The 12,147-nt window shown below is 48.4% G+C and overlaps 1 protein-coding gene across 13 annotated transcripts in view; it reads left to right on the top strand.

The window, feature by feature from the left end:
• Positions 1–12,147, top strand: part of LOC115132300 (guanine nucleotide exchange factor DBS-like) — a 77,852-nt gene that overhangs the window by 52,878 nt on the left and 12,827 nt on the right. For 11 of the 13 annotated variants that reach the window (XM_065024394.1, XM_065024382.1, XM_065024384.1 and 8 more), the window contains 9 exons: positions 7,205–7,324; positions 7,435–7,551; positions 8,116–8,265; positions 8,528–8,652; positions 9,499–9,613; positions 9,752–9,871; positions 10,679–10,870; positions 11,203–11,394; positions 11,663–11,822. In XM_065024394.1, the coding sequence (XP_064880466.1) occupies positions 7,205–7,324; positions 7,435–7,551; positions 8,116–8,265; positions 8,528–8,652; positions 9,499–9,613; positions 9,752–9,871; positions 10,679–10,870; positions 11,203–11,394; positions 11,663–11,822 (1,291 nt within the window). The remainder of the gene's footprint in view (positions 1–7,204; positions 7,325–7,434; positions 7,552–8,115; positions 8,266–8,527; positions 8,653–9,498; positions 9,614–9,751; positions 9,872–10,678; positions 10,871–11,202; positions 11,395–11,662; positions 11,823–12,147) is intronic. The other 2 variants (XM_065024390.1, XM_065024375.1) reach the window with 1 other exon arrangement.

Here is a 12,147-nt window from a genome sequence, read left to right as displayed (position 1 = left end):
TGTGATGTGGAGAGATAGTGGTGTCAGGCTACTCAGCTGGGTGTGATGGGGAGAGATAGTGGTGTCAGGCTACTCAGCTGGGTGTGATGGGGAGAGATAGTGGTGTCAGGCTACTCAGCTGGGTGTGATGGGGAGAGATAGTGGTGTCAGGCTACTCAGCTGGGTGTGATGGGGGAGAGCTAGTGGTGCCAGGCTACTCAGCTGGGTGTGATGGGGTAGAGATAGCGGTGTCAGGCTACTCAGCTGGGTGTGATGGGGAGAGATAGTGGTGTCAGGCTACTCAGCTGGGTGTGATGGGGAGAGATAGTGGTGTCAGGCTACTCAGCTGGGTGTGATGGGGGAGAGATAGTGGTGTCAGGCTACTCAGCTGGGTGTGATGGGGGAGAGATAGTGGTGTCAGGCTACTCAGCTGGGTGTGATGGGGAGAGATAGTGGTGTCAGGCTACTCAGCTGGGTGTGATGTGGAGAGATAGTGGTGTCAGGCTACTCAGCTGGGTGTGATGGGGGAGAGATAGTGGTGTCAGGCTACTCAGCTGGGTGTGATGGGGAGAGATAGTGGTGTCAGGCTACTCAGCTGGGTGTGATGGGGGAGAGATAGTGGTGTCAGGCTACTCAGCTGGGTGTGATGGGGGAGATAGTGGTGTCAGGCTACTCAGCTGGGTGTGATGGGGGATATAGTGGTGTCAGGATACTCAGCTGGGTGTGATGGGGAGAGATAGTGGTGTCAGGCTACTCAGCTGGGTGTGATGGGGTAGAGTTAGCGGTGTCAGGCTACTCAGCTGGGTGTGATGGGGGAGATAGTGGTGTCAGGATACTCAGCTGGGTGTGATGGGGGAGATAGTGGTGTCAGGCTACTCAGCTGGGTGTGATGGGGGAGATAGTGGTGTCAGGATACTCAGCTGGGTGTGATGGGGAGAGATAGTGGTGTCAGGCTACTCAGCTGGGTGTGATGGGGTAGAGTTAGCGGTGTCAGGCTACTCAGCTGGGTGTGATGTGGAGAGATAGTGGTGTCAGGCTACTCAGCTGGGTGTGATGGGGTAGAGTTAGCGGTGTCAGGCTACTCAGCTGGGTGTGATGGGGGAGAGATAGTGGTGTCAGGCTACTCAGCTGGGTGTGATGGGGTAGAGTTAGCGGTGTCAGGCTACTCAGCTGGGTGTGATGGGGGAGATAGTGGTGTCAGGATACTCAGCTGGGTGTGATGGGGGAGATAGTGGTGTCAGGCTACTCAGCTGGGTGTGATGGGGGAGATAGTGGTGTCAGGATACTCAGCTGGGTGTGATGGGGGAGATAGTGGTGTCAGGCTACTCAGCTGGGTGTGATGGGGAGAGATAGTGGTGTCAGGCTACTCAGCTGGGTGTGATGGGGTAGAGTTAGCGGTGTCAGGCTACTCAGCTGGGTGTGATGTGGAGAGATAGTGGTGTCAGGCTACTCAGCTGGGTGTGATGGGGTAGAGTTAGCGGTGTCAGGCTACTCAGCTGGGTGTGATGGGGGAGAGATAGTGGTGTCAGGCTACTCAGCTGGGTGTGATGGGGTAGAGTTAGCGGTGTCAGGCTACTCAGCTGGGTGTGATGGGGGAGAGATAGTGGTGTCCGGCTACTCAGCTGGGTGTGATGGGGAAGAGACTTCCTGTAGAAAGGATATATTGGTATGTGTGTGCTTGTGTATGTATCTGTTTGTATGGGGCTTCCCAGTGACAGGAGGGTGTGTGTATGTGATGGCATATCTCATGAATGTGTTTGTTATGCTGTATGCTGGATCTTCCTCTGTGTCTTCCTCTGTAGCTGACATATGTAAAGGTTATCCTGATCAATGTTCTGTCTATATGGTACTCCCTACAGAATGACATTGGAGATCGAAAAACATGTCCTGAATAAATGACCAAATCAGCTGTTCCACTGTAACCGCTAGCTGATGTGTGGTTTGAGTGTTCTGTTACATGGCCACCACCTATCATCTAAGTGGGTGCTGCTACACGTTAGCGGTGGTGGCAGGCTACCCAGCGGTTTGAGTGTTCTGTTACATGGCCACCACCTATCATCTAAGTGGGTGCTGCTACACGTTAGCGGTGGTGGCAGGCTACTCAGCGGTTTGACTGTTCTGTTACATGGCCACCACCTATCATCTAAGTGGGTGCTGCTACACGTTAGCGGTGGTGGCAGGCTACTCAGCGGTTTGAGTGTTCTGTTACATGGCCACCACCTATCATCTAAGTGGGTGCTGCTACACGTTAGCGGTGGTGGCAGGCTACTCAGCGGTTTGACTGTTCTGTTACATGGCCACCACCTATCATCTAAGTGGGTGCTGCTACACGTTAGCGGTGGTGGCAGGCTACTCAGCGGTTTGAGTGTTCTGTTACATGGCCACCACCTATCATCTAAGTGGGTGCTGCTACACGTTAGCGGTGGTGGCAGGCTACTCAGCGGTTTGACTGTTCTGTTACATGGCCACCACCTATCATCTAAGTGGGTGCTGCTACACGTTAGCGGTGGTGGCAGGCTACTCAGCGGTTTGACTGTTCTGTTACATGGCCACCACCTATCATCTAAGTGGGTGCTGCTACACGTTAGCGGTGGTGGCAGGCTACTCAGCGGTTTGAGTGTTCTGTTACATGGCCACCACCTATCATCTAAGTGGGTGCTGCTACACGTTAGCGGTGGTGGCAGGCTACTCAGCGGTTTGAGTGTTCTGTTACATGGCCACCACCTATCATCTAAGTGGGTGCTGCTACACGTTAGCGGTGGTGGCAGGCTACTCAGCGGTTTGAGTGTTCTGTTACATGGCCACCACCTATCATCTAAGTGGGTGCTGCTACACGTTAGCGGTGGTGGCAGGCTACTCAGCGGTTTGAGTGTTCTGTTACATGGCCACCACCTATCATCTAAGTGGGTGCTGCTACACGTTAGCGGTGGTGGCAGGCTACCCAGCGGTTTGAGTGTTCTGTTACATGGCCACCACCTATCATCTAAGTGGGTGCTGCTACACGTTAGCGGTGGTGGCAGGCTACTCAGCGGTTTGACTGTTCTGTTACATGGCCACCACCTATCATCTAAGTGGGTGCTGCTACACGTTAGCGGTGGTGGCAGGCTACTCAGCGGTTTGAGTGTTCTGTTACATGGCCACCACCTATCATCTAAGTGGGTGCTGCTACACGTTAGCGGTGGTGGCAGGCTACTCAGCGGTTTGAGTGTTCTGTTACATGGCCACCACCTATCATCTAAGTGGGTGCTGCTACACGTTAGCGGTGGTGGCAGGCTACCCAGCGGTTTGAGTGTTCTGTTACATGGCCACCACCTATCATCTAAGTGGGTGCTGCTACACGTTAGCGGTGGTGGCAGGCTACTCAGCGGTTTGACTGTTCTGTTACATGGCCACCACCTATCATCTAAGTGGGTGCTGCTACACGTTAGCGGTGGTGGCAGGCTACTCAGCGGTTTGAGTATTCTGTTACATGGCCACCACCTATCATCTAAGTGGGTGCTGCTACACGTTAGCGGTGGTGGCAGGCTACTCAGCGGTTTGACTGTTCTGTTACATGGCCACCACCTATCATCTAAGTGGGTGCTGCTACATGTTAGCGGTGGTGGCAGGCTACCCAGCGGTTTGAGTGTTCTGTTACATGGCCACCACCTATCATCTAAGTGGGTGCTGCTACACGTTAGCGGTGGTGGCAGGCTACTCAGCGGTTTGACTGTTCTGTTACATGGCCACCACCTATCATCTAAGTGGGTGCTGCTACACGTTAGCGGTGGTGGCAGGCTACTCAGCGGTTTGAGTATTCTGTTACATGGCCACCACCTATCATCTAAGTGGGTGCTGCTACACGTTAGCGGTGGTGGCAGGCTACTCAGCGGTTTGACTGTTCTGTTACATGGCCACCACCTATCATCTAAGTGGGTGCTGCTACACGTTAGCGGTGGATGGGGTGAGTTCCCCCCAGACTGATGTGTGTTCCATTATTACTTCCGACAGTATAACATATACTGTGTAGCTGGGTTTAACATGAGCTTTCATTGGCTACACCAGAGTCAGACTACATGGAATGGTATTGTTATGGAAATCACAGTTTGAAGGTCAAGCAGCCCCTCCTTCCATGTTCTCATTAAATGGTTTTTAACGTTCACCCGGCCGCTGTTAAAGTGCTTTTATGATTTTAGTGTCAGTAAACTCCAAGCTCTCCAAAAATATTGATGGGTTACTGTGATAGGAAAGGGCCATATGTGCAAATAGGGTTCAAATCTACTGAGAGGAGGAGCCTAATAACAGTCAAGCTCCAATCACAACAGGCTTGCTCCAGTCCCATACAGCCATCAGTCCCAAACAGATCAAGTCATTTGTTTGAGTGTCATGTGCAGGACAGACAGTGTGACCGTGCGCTGGATCATTGATTAGGAGATAAATAATGAGAGTGAGGTAATGAAGATTAACACGTTTTATCTCTCAGGATCTCTTCATTTGATTTTGCGGTGGTAGTTCAGTAATACACTCAGATTTGATGGACCTTGCCTGACACCTGAAGACACGTGTTAGCAAATGCCTAGGTCTTTAGCTCAGTGGGCTAAAGCAGTCTTGAGATCCAGGTTCGAAGCCTGGTCATTGACACATTTTTTTTCAGTGAGAAAGAGCAGTCCTTTATTTACTAGATGCAATTCATTAATAAAAAATAGACTGGCTGTGTGACAGACGTGGAAACCGTCACTGTGTGGAACCTGATCTCTTTCTCCCAAGGAGTGCAGTTTCCATGGCAACGTGGTCTTGCAGGGTAGGTAAGCAGCTGTGTGTGGATGTAGTGGGCTAGTCTCTGGGAAGCAGCCGTTTGGCAATATGAAATGACATCATACTGCTGAAATAGAGCCTTATTCTGCTAAATGGAATTGTGATTTGCAGAGGTTTTACTGTGGTTACAAACCTCCACGTATTTATTTGAACAGTTAGGCTAAAACGTTTAATTTGTCTCTATACTCCAGCATTTTGGATTTGAGATCAAATGTTTAATATGAGGCGACAGTACAGAACGTCACCTTTTATTTGAGGGTATTTTCATACATACAGGGCCTTCAGAAAGTATTCATACCCCTGGACTTATTCCACATTTTGTTGTTACAGCCTAAATTCAAAACTGATCAAATCATGTTTTTTTCTCACCCACCTACACGCAATAATACCCCATAATGACAAAGTGAAAATGGGTTTTTAGAAAATGTTGCACATTTCTTGAAAATGAAATACAGAAATATCTCATTTACAGAAGTATTCACACCCCTGAGTGAATACTTTGTAGAATAACTTTTTGACAGTGATTACATCTTGTATCTGGATAAGGGGTGAGAAAAATTCAGGCTGTAACACAACAAAATGTGGAATAAGTCAAGGGGTATGAATACTTTCTGAAGGCCCTGTATCTGTTTCACTGTTTAGAAATTAAAGTCCCCCAATTTGAAGGTGTCATAAGTATTTGGATTTAGTTAAATGTAGTATTTGGTCCCATATTCCTAGCACACAATGACTACATCAAGCTTGAAGCTCAATAAACGTGGGTGCATTTGCAGTTTGTTTTGTCTGTGTTTCAGATTGTTGTGCCCAATAGAAATTAATGGTAAATAACGTATTGTCATTTTTTGGTCACTTTTACTGTAAATAAGAATAGAATTTCTGGCGAAATCTCTTCTCAGTATTTTCAACCCAAAGAATTCAATAAAAGTACCTATTCTAAAACAAGCGAGAGATGCACCTGTTTTATAACATGCACTAGATATTTTTGTCTGCACCTCCAGTGATGTTGGTTGAAGCGCTATCCCTCCCTCCTCCAGGGATCAGTGTTATGCCCACTCAGCCTGCTATATATGTCAGCTGTAGCCAGCAGCAGTAGAGTGTGGTGATGCTGCATCACTGTGGGGGTGTAGGTTCTACAGCGGGTAGTGTTGTTTGTGTGCCTGAGGCTGAGGAAGGTTGTCCTACTCTAGCTAGTCTTGCGTTATCGATTGAAGACCACCCCTGTAGAGCAGAGTAATTCACAACTCCTGTTACAACAAGCCACTAACCATCTGGCTTACAGGGCCTTCAGAAAGTGTTCACACTTCTCGACTTTCTCCGCATGTTGTTGTGTTACAGCCTGAGTTTAAAATGGATTACATTTATATGTTGTGTCACTGTCCTACACACAATACCCCATAATGTCAAAATGTAATTATGTTTTTAGAAATATTTACAAGTATTTAAGGATTCAACCCCTTTGCTACGGCAAGGCTAAATAAGTTCAAGAGTAAAAATGTGCGTAATAAGTTGCATGGACTCACTGTGTGTGTAATAATAGTGTTTACCATAATTGACTACCTCATCTCTGTACCCCCACACATAACATTTTCTGTAAGGTCCCTCGGTCAAGCAGTGAATTTCCAACACAGATTCAACCACAAAGACCATGGAGGTTTTCCAATGCCTCACAAAGAAGGGCACCTATTGGTAGATGGCTAAAAATGGACAAAGCAGACATTTAAATATCCCTTTGAGCATGGTGAAGTTATTAATTACACTTTGGATGGTGTATCGATACACCCAGTCACTAACACAGTTGCCGGAGAGGAAGGAAACCGCTCCAGGATTTGACCATGAGGCCAATGGTGACTTTAAAACAGTTAGAGTATGATGGCTGTGATAGGAGGAAACTGTAGTTACTCCACAATACTAACCTAAATGACAGAGTGAAAAGAAGGAAGCCTGTACACAATAAAAGTATTCCAAAACATGCATCCTGTTTGCATTAAGGTACAAAAGTAAAACTGCAAATAATGTGGGGGAAATCCAGCACAACACTGACTACCACAGTTCATATTTTCAACCATGGTGGTGGCTGCATCATGTTATTGGTATGCTTGTCATCGGCAAGGACTAGGGAGTTTTGTAGGATAAAAATAAACTGAATAGAGCTCAGCACAGGCACAATCCTAGAGGAAAACCTGATTCAGTCTGCGTTCCACCAGACACTGAGAGAAAAATTCACCTTTCAGCAGGACAATAAGCTAAAACACAAGATCACTGGATTTGCTTACCAAGATGAACCACTGCCCTGATTTACCACTCTTTCCAGTAAGGCATGTGTATGTATGTTCAGTTAATTTGTATCAATGAATTCCATTCAAGTCCATAAGACCTCTGAAGTTTTATCCCCCAACAACAACACAAAGTAATGAATGTGTGTGTTCCACAGGGCTCATTCCCAGTGCATTTACAGCTGGTTCTGGTCTTGCGGCCCTCCACCTTATTCCAGCGGACGCTCTCCGACATCTTCTTCAAGTTCAACAGGGATGAGTTCAAGATGAAGGTGCCGGTATGTTTTTTTTATATGCATGTGCTCGTCTGATGTGAGGACGTTAGTGGACCTTTGTATGCGTCTCATATGTAGGTTCATGTGTGTTGACTCTCCTCCCTGTGTCTCAGGTGGTGATGCTGAGCTCTGTGACTGAGCTCCATGCCTACATCGACCGGACTCAGCTGCCCCAGGAGCTGGGAGGAACCCAGGATTACTGCCATGATACCTGGATCTCACACCGCACCGTGAGTACCCTACTACCATACCCTTCTCACCAGACCCCTGACAGACTGCATAGGGCCCAATCCCAACATGATACCTGGATCTCACACCGCACCGTGAGTACCCTACTACCATACCCTTCTCACCAGACCCCTGACAGACTGCATAGGGCCCAATCCCAACATGATACCTGGATCTCACACCGCACCGTGAGTACCCTACTACCATACCCTTCTCACCAGACCCCTGACAGACTACATAGGGCCCAATCCCAACATGATACCTGGATCTCACACCGCACCGTGAGTACCATACTACCATACCCTTCCCACCAGACCCCTGACAGACTACATAGGGCCCAATCCCAACATGATACCTGGATCTCACACCGCACCATGAGTACCCTACTACCATACCCTTCTCACCAGACTCCTGACAGACTACATAGGGCCCAATCCCAACTTGATATCAGGTCACTGAACTGAACTCATTCTAGACTGTCCCATTAGTCCACCCCATCTCAATAGGATGTGTGTGTGTTTCTAACCAGTGATGACACAATTGGGTTGTGTTTGTCCGGTCCTCAGGCTATCGAGGCCTTTGCTCTGATGGTGAAGACCACGGCTCAGACCCTGCAGTCGTTTGGGACGGAGCTGGCCGAGACCGAGCTACCCAACGACGCCCAGGCCACGTCCAACCTGCTGGCCACACACACCGAGAAGAAGGGACAGATGAAGGTAATGGCACAGAGAGACCAAGTCATTAATATACAGACTATTACCAAAACCTCCATGTTTTAAGTGATAGTGTTGAGGTCAATTCATTTTAAATTCAAGGCACGGTTAAACATTCAGTTCCTGATTTCTTCCTGATGTTTGTGTTTCTCAGGGGAAAGATATACTGAAGAACAGACTTTGGCTGTAGCTGAGACTGTATACTCTGTACTGTCCAATGGTAGATCCCTCTAACTGATGTGTCCATGTCCTGTCTCTCTCCCAGGAGGACCTGTGTGTGGCACTGGGCCAGGGAGGCCGGCTCCTGGAGAGCATCAACGAGCCCCTGCAGAGAGAACCCGACTATAAAATGAACCAGGACGAGCTGGAGAACCTGGCCACCGTGCAGAGGTCAGAGTGGACAGGGGTCAAGGGTTAGGCTTAGAGGTACTCTCATACCTAAGAAGTAGTCTAAAGTTGTGTTGTTTAGATCATACTAAATCTGTATGTTTTCCTCAATCTTAAATTAATGGAAAAGTTTAGCACCATATCCATTTTAAGGTGAACTGTCCCTTTAATGCTAATGAAATAGGTTGAGAAAGGGACAGGGTACAGTAGGAGCAACAGAGATAGGAAATAAGACCGAGAGATCCTGAGGTCCAACTGGTTATGGAACAGTCAAGATTCATGTTCTCTAGTATCAATGCTGGTGTGTGTCTTGCTAGAAGTTACCTAGAAGTCTACTCTCTCATCTCCCATCATGACCCTGAACCTTTTAGGCTGTGTTCTGCCGCGCTGCAGTGAAATCTGCCCCCGTGCCATTCTGGTGTATTTTGGGAGTACGGGGATAGGATGCATAGTGGCAGCACTCACAGCTGCTGAGCAGAATTGGGAGAACAAAGGAAAGAAAACTGCAGTGTTTCATAACCCAAAACATTATGTTGGTTATACTGTAAAGTGCTCTGCTCTTGGAGGAGTAGGTTATGTAAGGGATTTGATTAAACACAGGACTTGGTTTGGTTTCAATGAATAGGTACTTCTGGTTTCACTTAGTGATACTTTGAGATCCAAGCTGAAATACCATTGTTAGCTTTTTTTTCTTTGACTCAGGTTCTCCTCTCCATCCCTTCATTCCCCTTTCATTTCTCCCTCCCTCCCTCCCTCCCTCCCTCCCTCCCTCCCTCCCTCCCTCCCTCCCTCCATCTCTCTCTCTCCATCCCTTCATTCGTCTACCGTTCTTCCTCCATCCGTGTGTAGACTGCTGGGCCAGCTGGATGAGACAGAGACGGCGTTTGATGATTTCTGGGAGAGACACCAGACCAAGCTGGAACAGTGTCTGCAGCTCCGCCATTTTGAATACTACTTCCGTGAGGTGAGGGGAACAGGGACACACGAGCATCATGGGAGATGTAGTCCCAGTCACTGTTTGTCAATTTGTAGTGTGTGTGTGTGTGTGTGTGTGTGTGTGTGTGTGTTCTGACTCTACCTGTCCCTCACTATGGGTGTTCAGGTGCGTGCCCAGCTGGATGTGGTGTCAGAGCGGATAGAGGCATTCTCGGAGGTTGGCATCAGTCCTGCCCATGCAGAACACATCCTACGAGAACTCAACAGCCAGGAGGAGAAAGCCTGTGTAAGACACAAACACACACACTTCATCCCAATAGCACACAACATCCTCCCCATAGCTCATCAACTTGTCTAACAGATCCAAAACACGATGAGTGAAATGAATGTAGAAACTTGAATGATGAGATTCCACCAGCTGACATGGGTCGTATCCTGTTTCCACTCTAGTTGTACCCCAGTACATTATAGACCCCATTCATCTCAATGACAGTATTGACTTTACAGATGAGACTCACGTGCAGTGGACCATACCTCCTATTGGTTGGTTCACACATACATTACTGCTGTAGTCCCCATGTGACTAGAAAACATGGCCTGTTGCCATGGATATGACTGTGTATCTAAACATGTACAACACCTGCTATATGTGCTGCTATTATTTTCTTGGAGAAATGACATCATATGTCTTGTGCTGCTTCATTCAAGGGGACTTAAGGAGGGAGAGAGAGACAGATTGTCTGTGTTGTGTGGTGGTAGAGTGGATGGTGCTGGTTCTGGTTCTGCACCACAGAAACAGCCTGCTCCCTCGTTCTACATTCCCATCACATATATGGACATGAACTGAAACCACAATGCCTGCAATAAGGCCGAGAACATCCACAGTAAAATCTTTACAGACTGTATACGTTGTGTAAAATGATGAGTTGGCTGTTATGCATCGGTCTTTATTTCAGAGGCAACTAGGAAGTAACATGGATTTAATGGCTTTCCATTATGATTGCTTTGTTCATATTTATTTTGTTTTATTGTGTAGTGTGTGTGTGTGTGTGTGTGTGTGTGTGTGTTCTCACCTGCCTGTGTCTCTCTCCAGGATGTGTTAGACTGGGCTCTGTCCCTGGCCACTGAGGGGGATGGGCTGATTGAGAGTGCTCACTATGCTGAGGACTCCATCCTGCCAAAGTGCAGTGAGCTGAGGGCCGTGTGTGATGAGGTCACCTCCTTCCTCAAGACCAAGAAGGTCCTCCTCCTGAGGGCCATGGAACTGCACCACTGTCTGGAGAAGGTGAGGGCTGGAGGGGAGAAGTAGGGTCATGGAGCTGCACTACTGTCTGAAGAAGGTGAGGGGAGAAGTAGGGCCATGGAGCTGCACCACTGTCCTGAGAAGGTGAGGGCTGGAGGGGAGAAGTAGGGTCATGGAAACACTGGCAAACCCTGGTTTAGATGGGATCAGTAACCGGGTGATTGGTCAATGTAGCCCTCTAGTAGGTGAGAGCTGATGGAATCTTTCAGATGTTTGACAAGTGTCAAGGTATAAGAGTTCGGGTTTGAGTTCAGCCAGGTAAGGATTCATTCTCCCTCTGACCTGTGGTATAATGCATCCCTCTCCCTCCCTAGGCATCGAGGTGGTGTGAGGAAGGGATCTACCTCCTTGCCTCCCAGCCGGTAGATAGATGTCAGTCTCAGGACGGGGCGGAGGCCGCGCTGCAGGAGCTGGAGAAGTACCTGGACACGGCCGCCCAACACCAGATCACCGACCTCAAGGCCATCTGGAGGGACTATGACTCCATCCTCAACCCAGAGCTCAGGGTAGGTAGCGCCCCATAGAGGCACCAGATATACATTACATGAGAAAACATTGTATTTGGTGGGCCAGTTGTTTTGAACACGAGACGTGACCAGGAGGTTGAGATATTTTTCCAGGTTTTTCCTCTCCACGTGGTCAGGAAAAACTCCTGGCCCCAAGTATAATCAAACGATTGAATAGAGACGAGGAGAGGAAGACATCTTTTACTATTGAGCTACACCCTCAAAATGTCAGCATCTAACCCTCCCTCCCCTCTGTGTGTGTTAACAGGAGCAGGTGGAGAAGGTGTTTCAAAAGCAGGTGTCCATGCAGGAGATGTTTGAGAAGAGGAGGGTCAGTCTGAAGAAGCTGGCAGCCAAACAGACACGGCCCGTTCAGCCAGTGGCTCCCAGGCCTGAAGCCATCATCAAGTTCCCCATGTCCCCTCCTGGTGAATACCACATTCTGCGCCACATGTCACACTAATCGTCACTATCTGACTCTGCCTTTCCCTCCCTGTCTCTCTGGTTCTGACTCTACCTTTCCCTCCCCGTCTCTCTGGTTCTGACTCTACCTTTCCCTCCCTGTCTCTCTGGTTCTGACTCTACCTTTCCCTCCCTGTCTCTCTGGTTCTGACTCCACCTTTCCCTCCCTGTCTCTCTGGTTCTGACTCTACCCTTCCCTCCCCGTCTCTCTGGTTCTGACTCTACCTTTCCCTCCCTGTCTCTCTGGTTCTGACTCTACCTTTCCCTCCCTGTCTCTCTGGTTCTGACTCT

This window comes from Oncorhynchus nerka, linkage group LG2, assembly GCF_034236695.1.
Source record: "Oncorhynchus nerka isolate Pitt River linkage group LG2, Oner_Uvic_2.0, whole genome shotgun sequence".
Classification (NCBI taxonomy): Eukaryota; Metazoa; Chordata; class Actinopteri; order Salmoniformes; family Salmonidae; genus Oncorhynchus; species Oncorhynchus nerka.
Note: the sequence above shows the minus strand (reverse complement) of the source record. Positions and strands in the feature narration are given on the sequence as shown.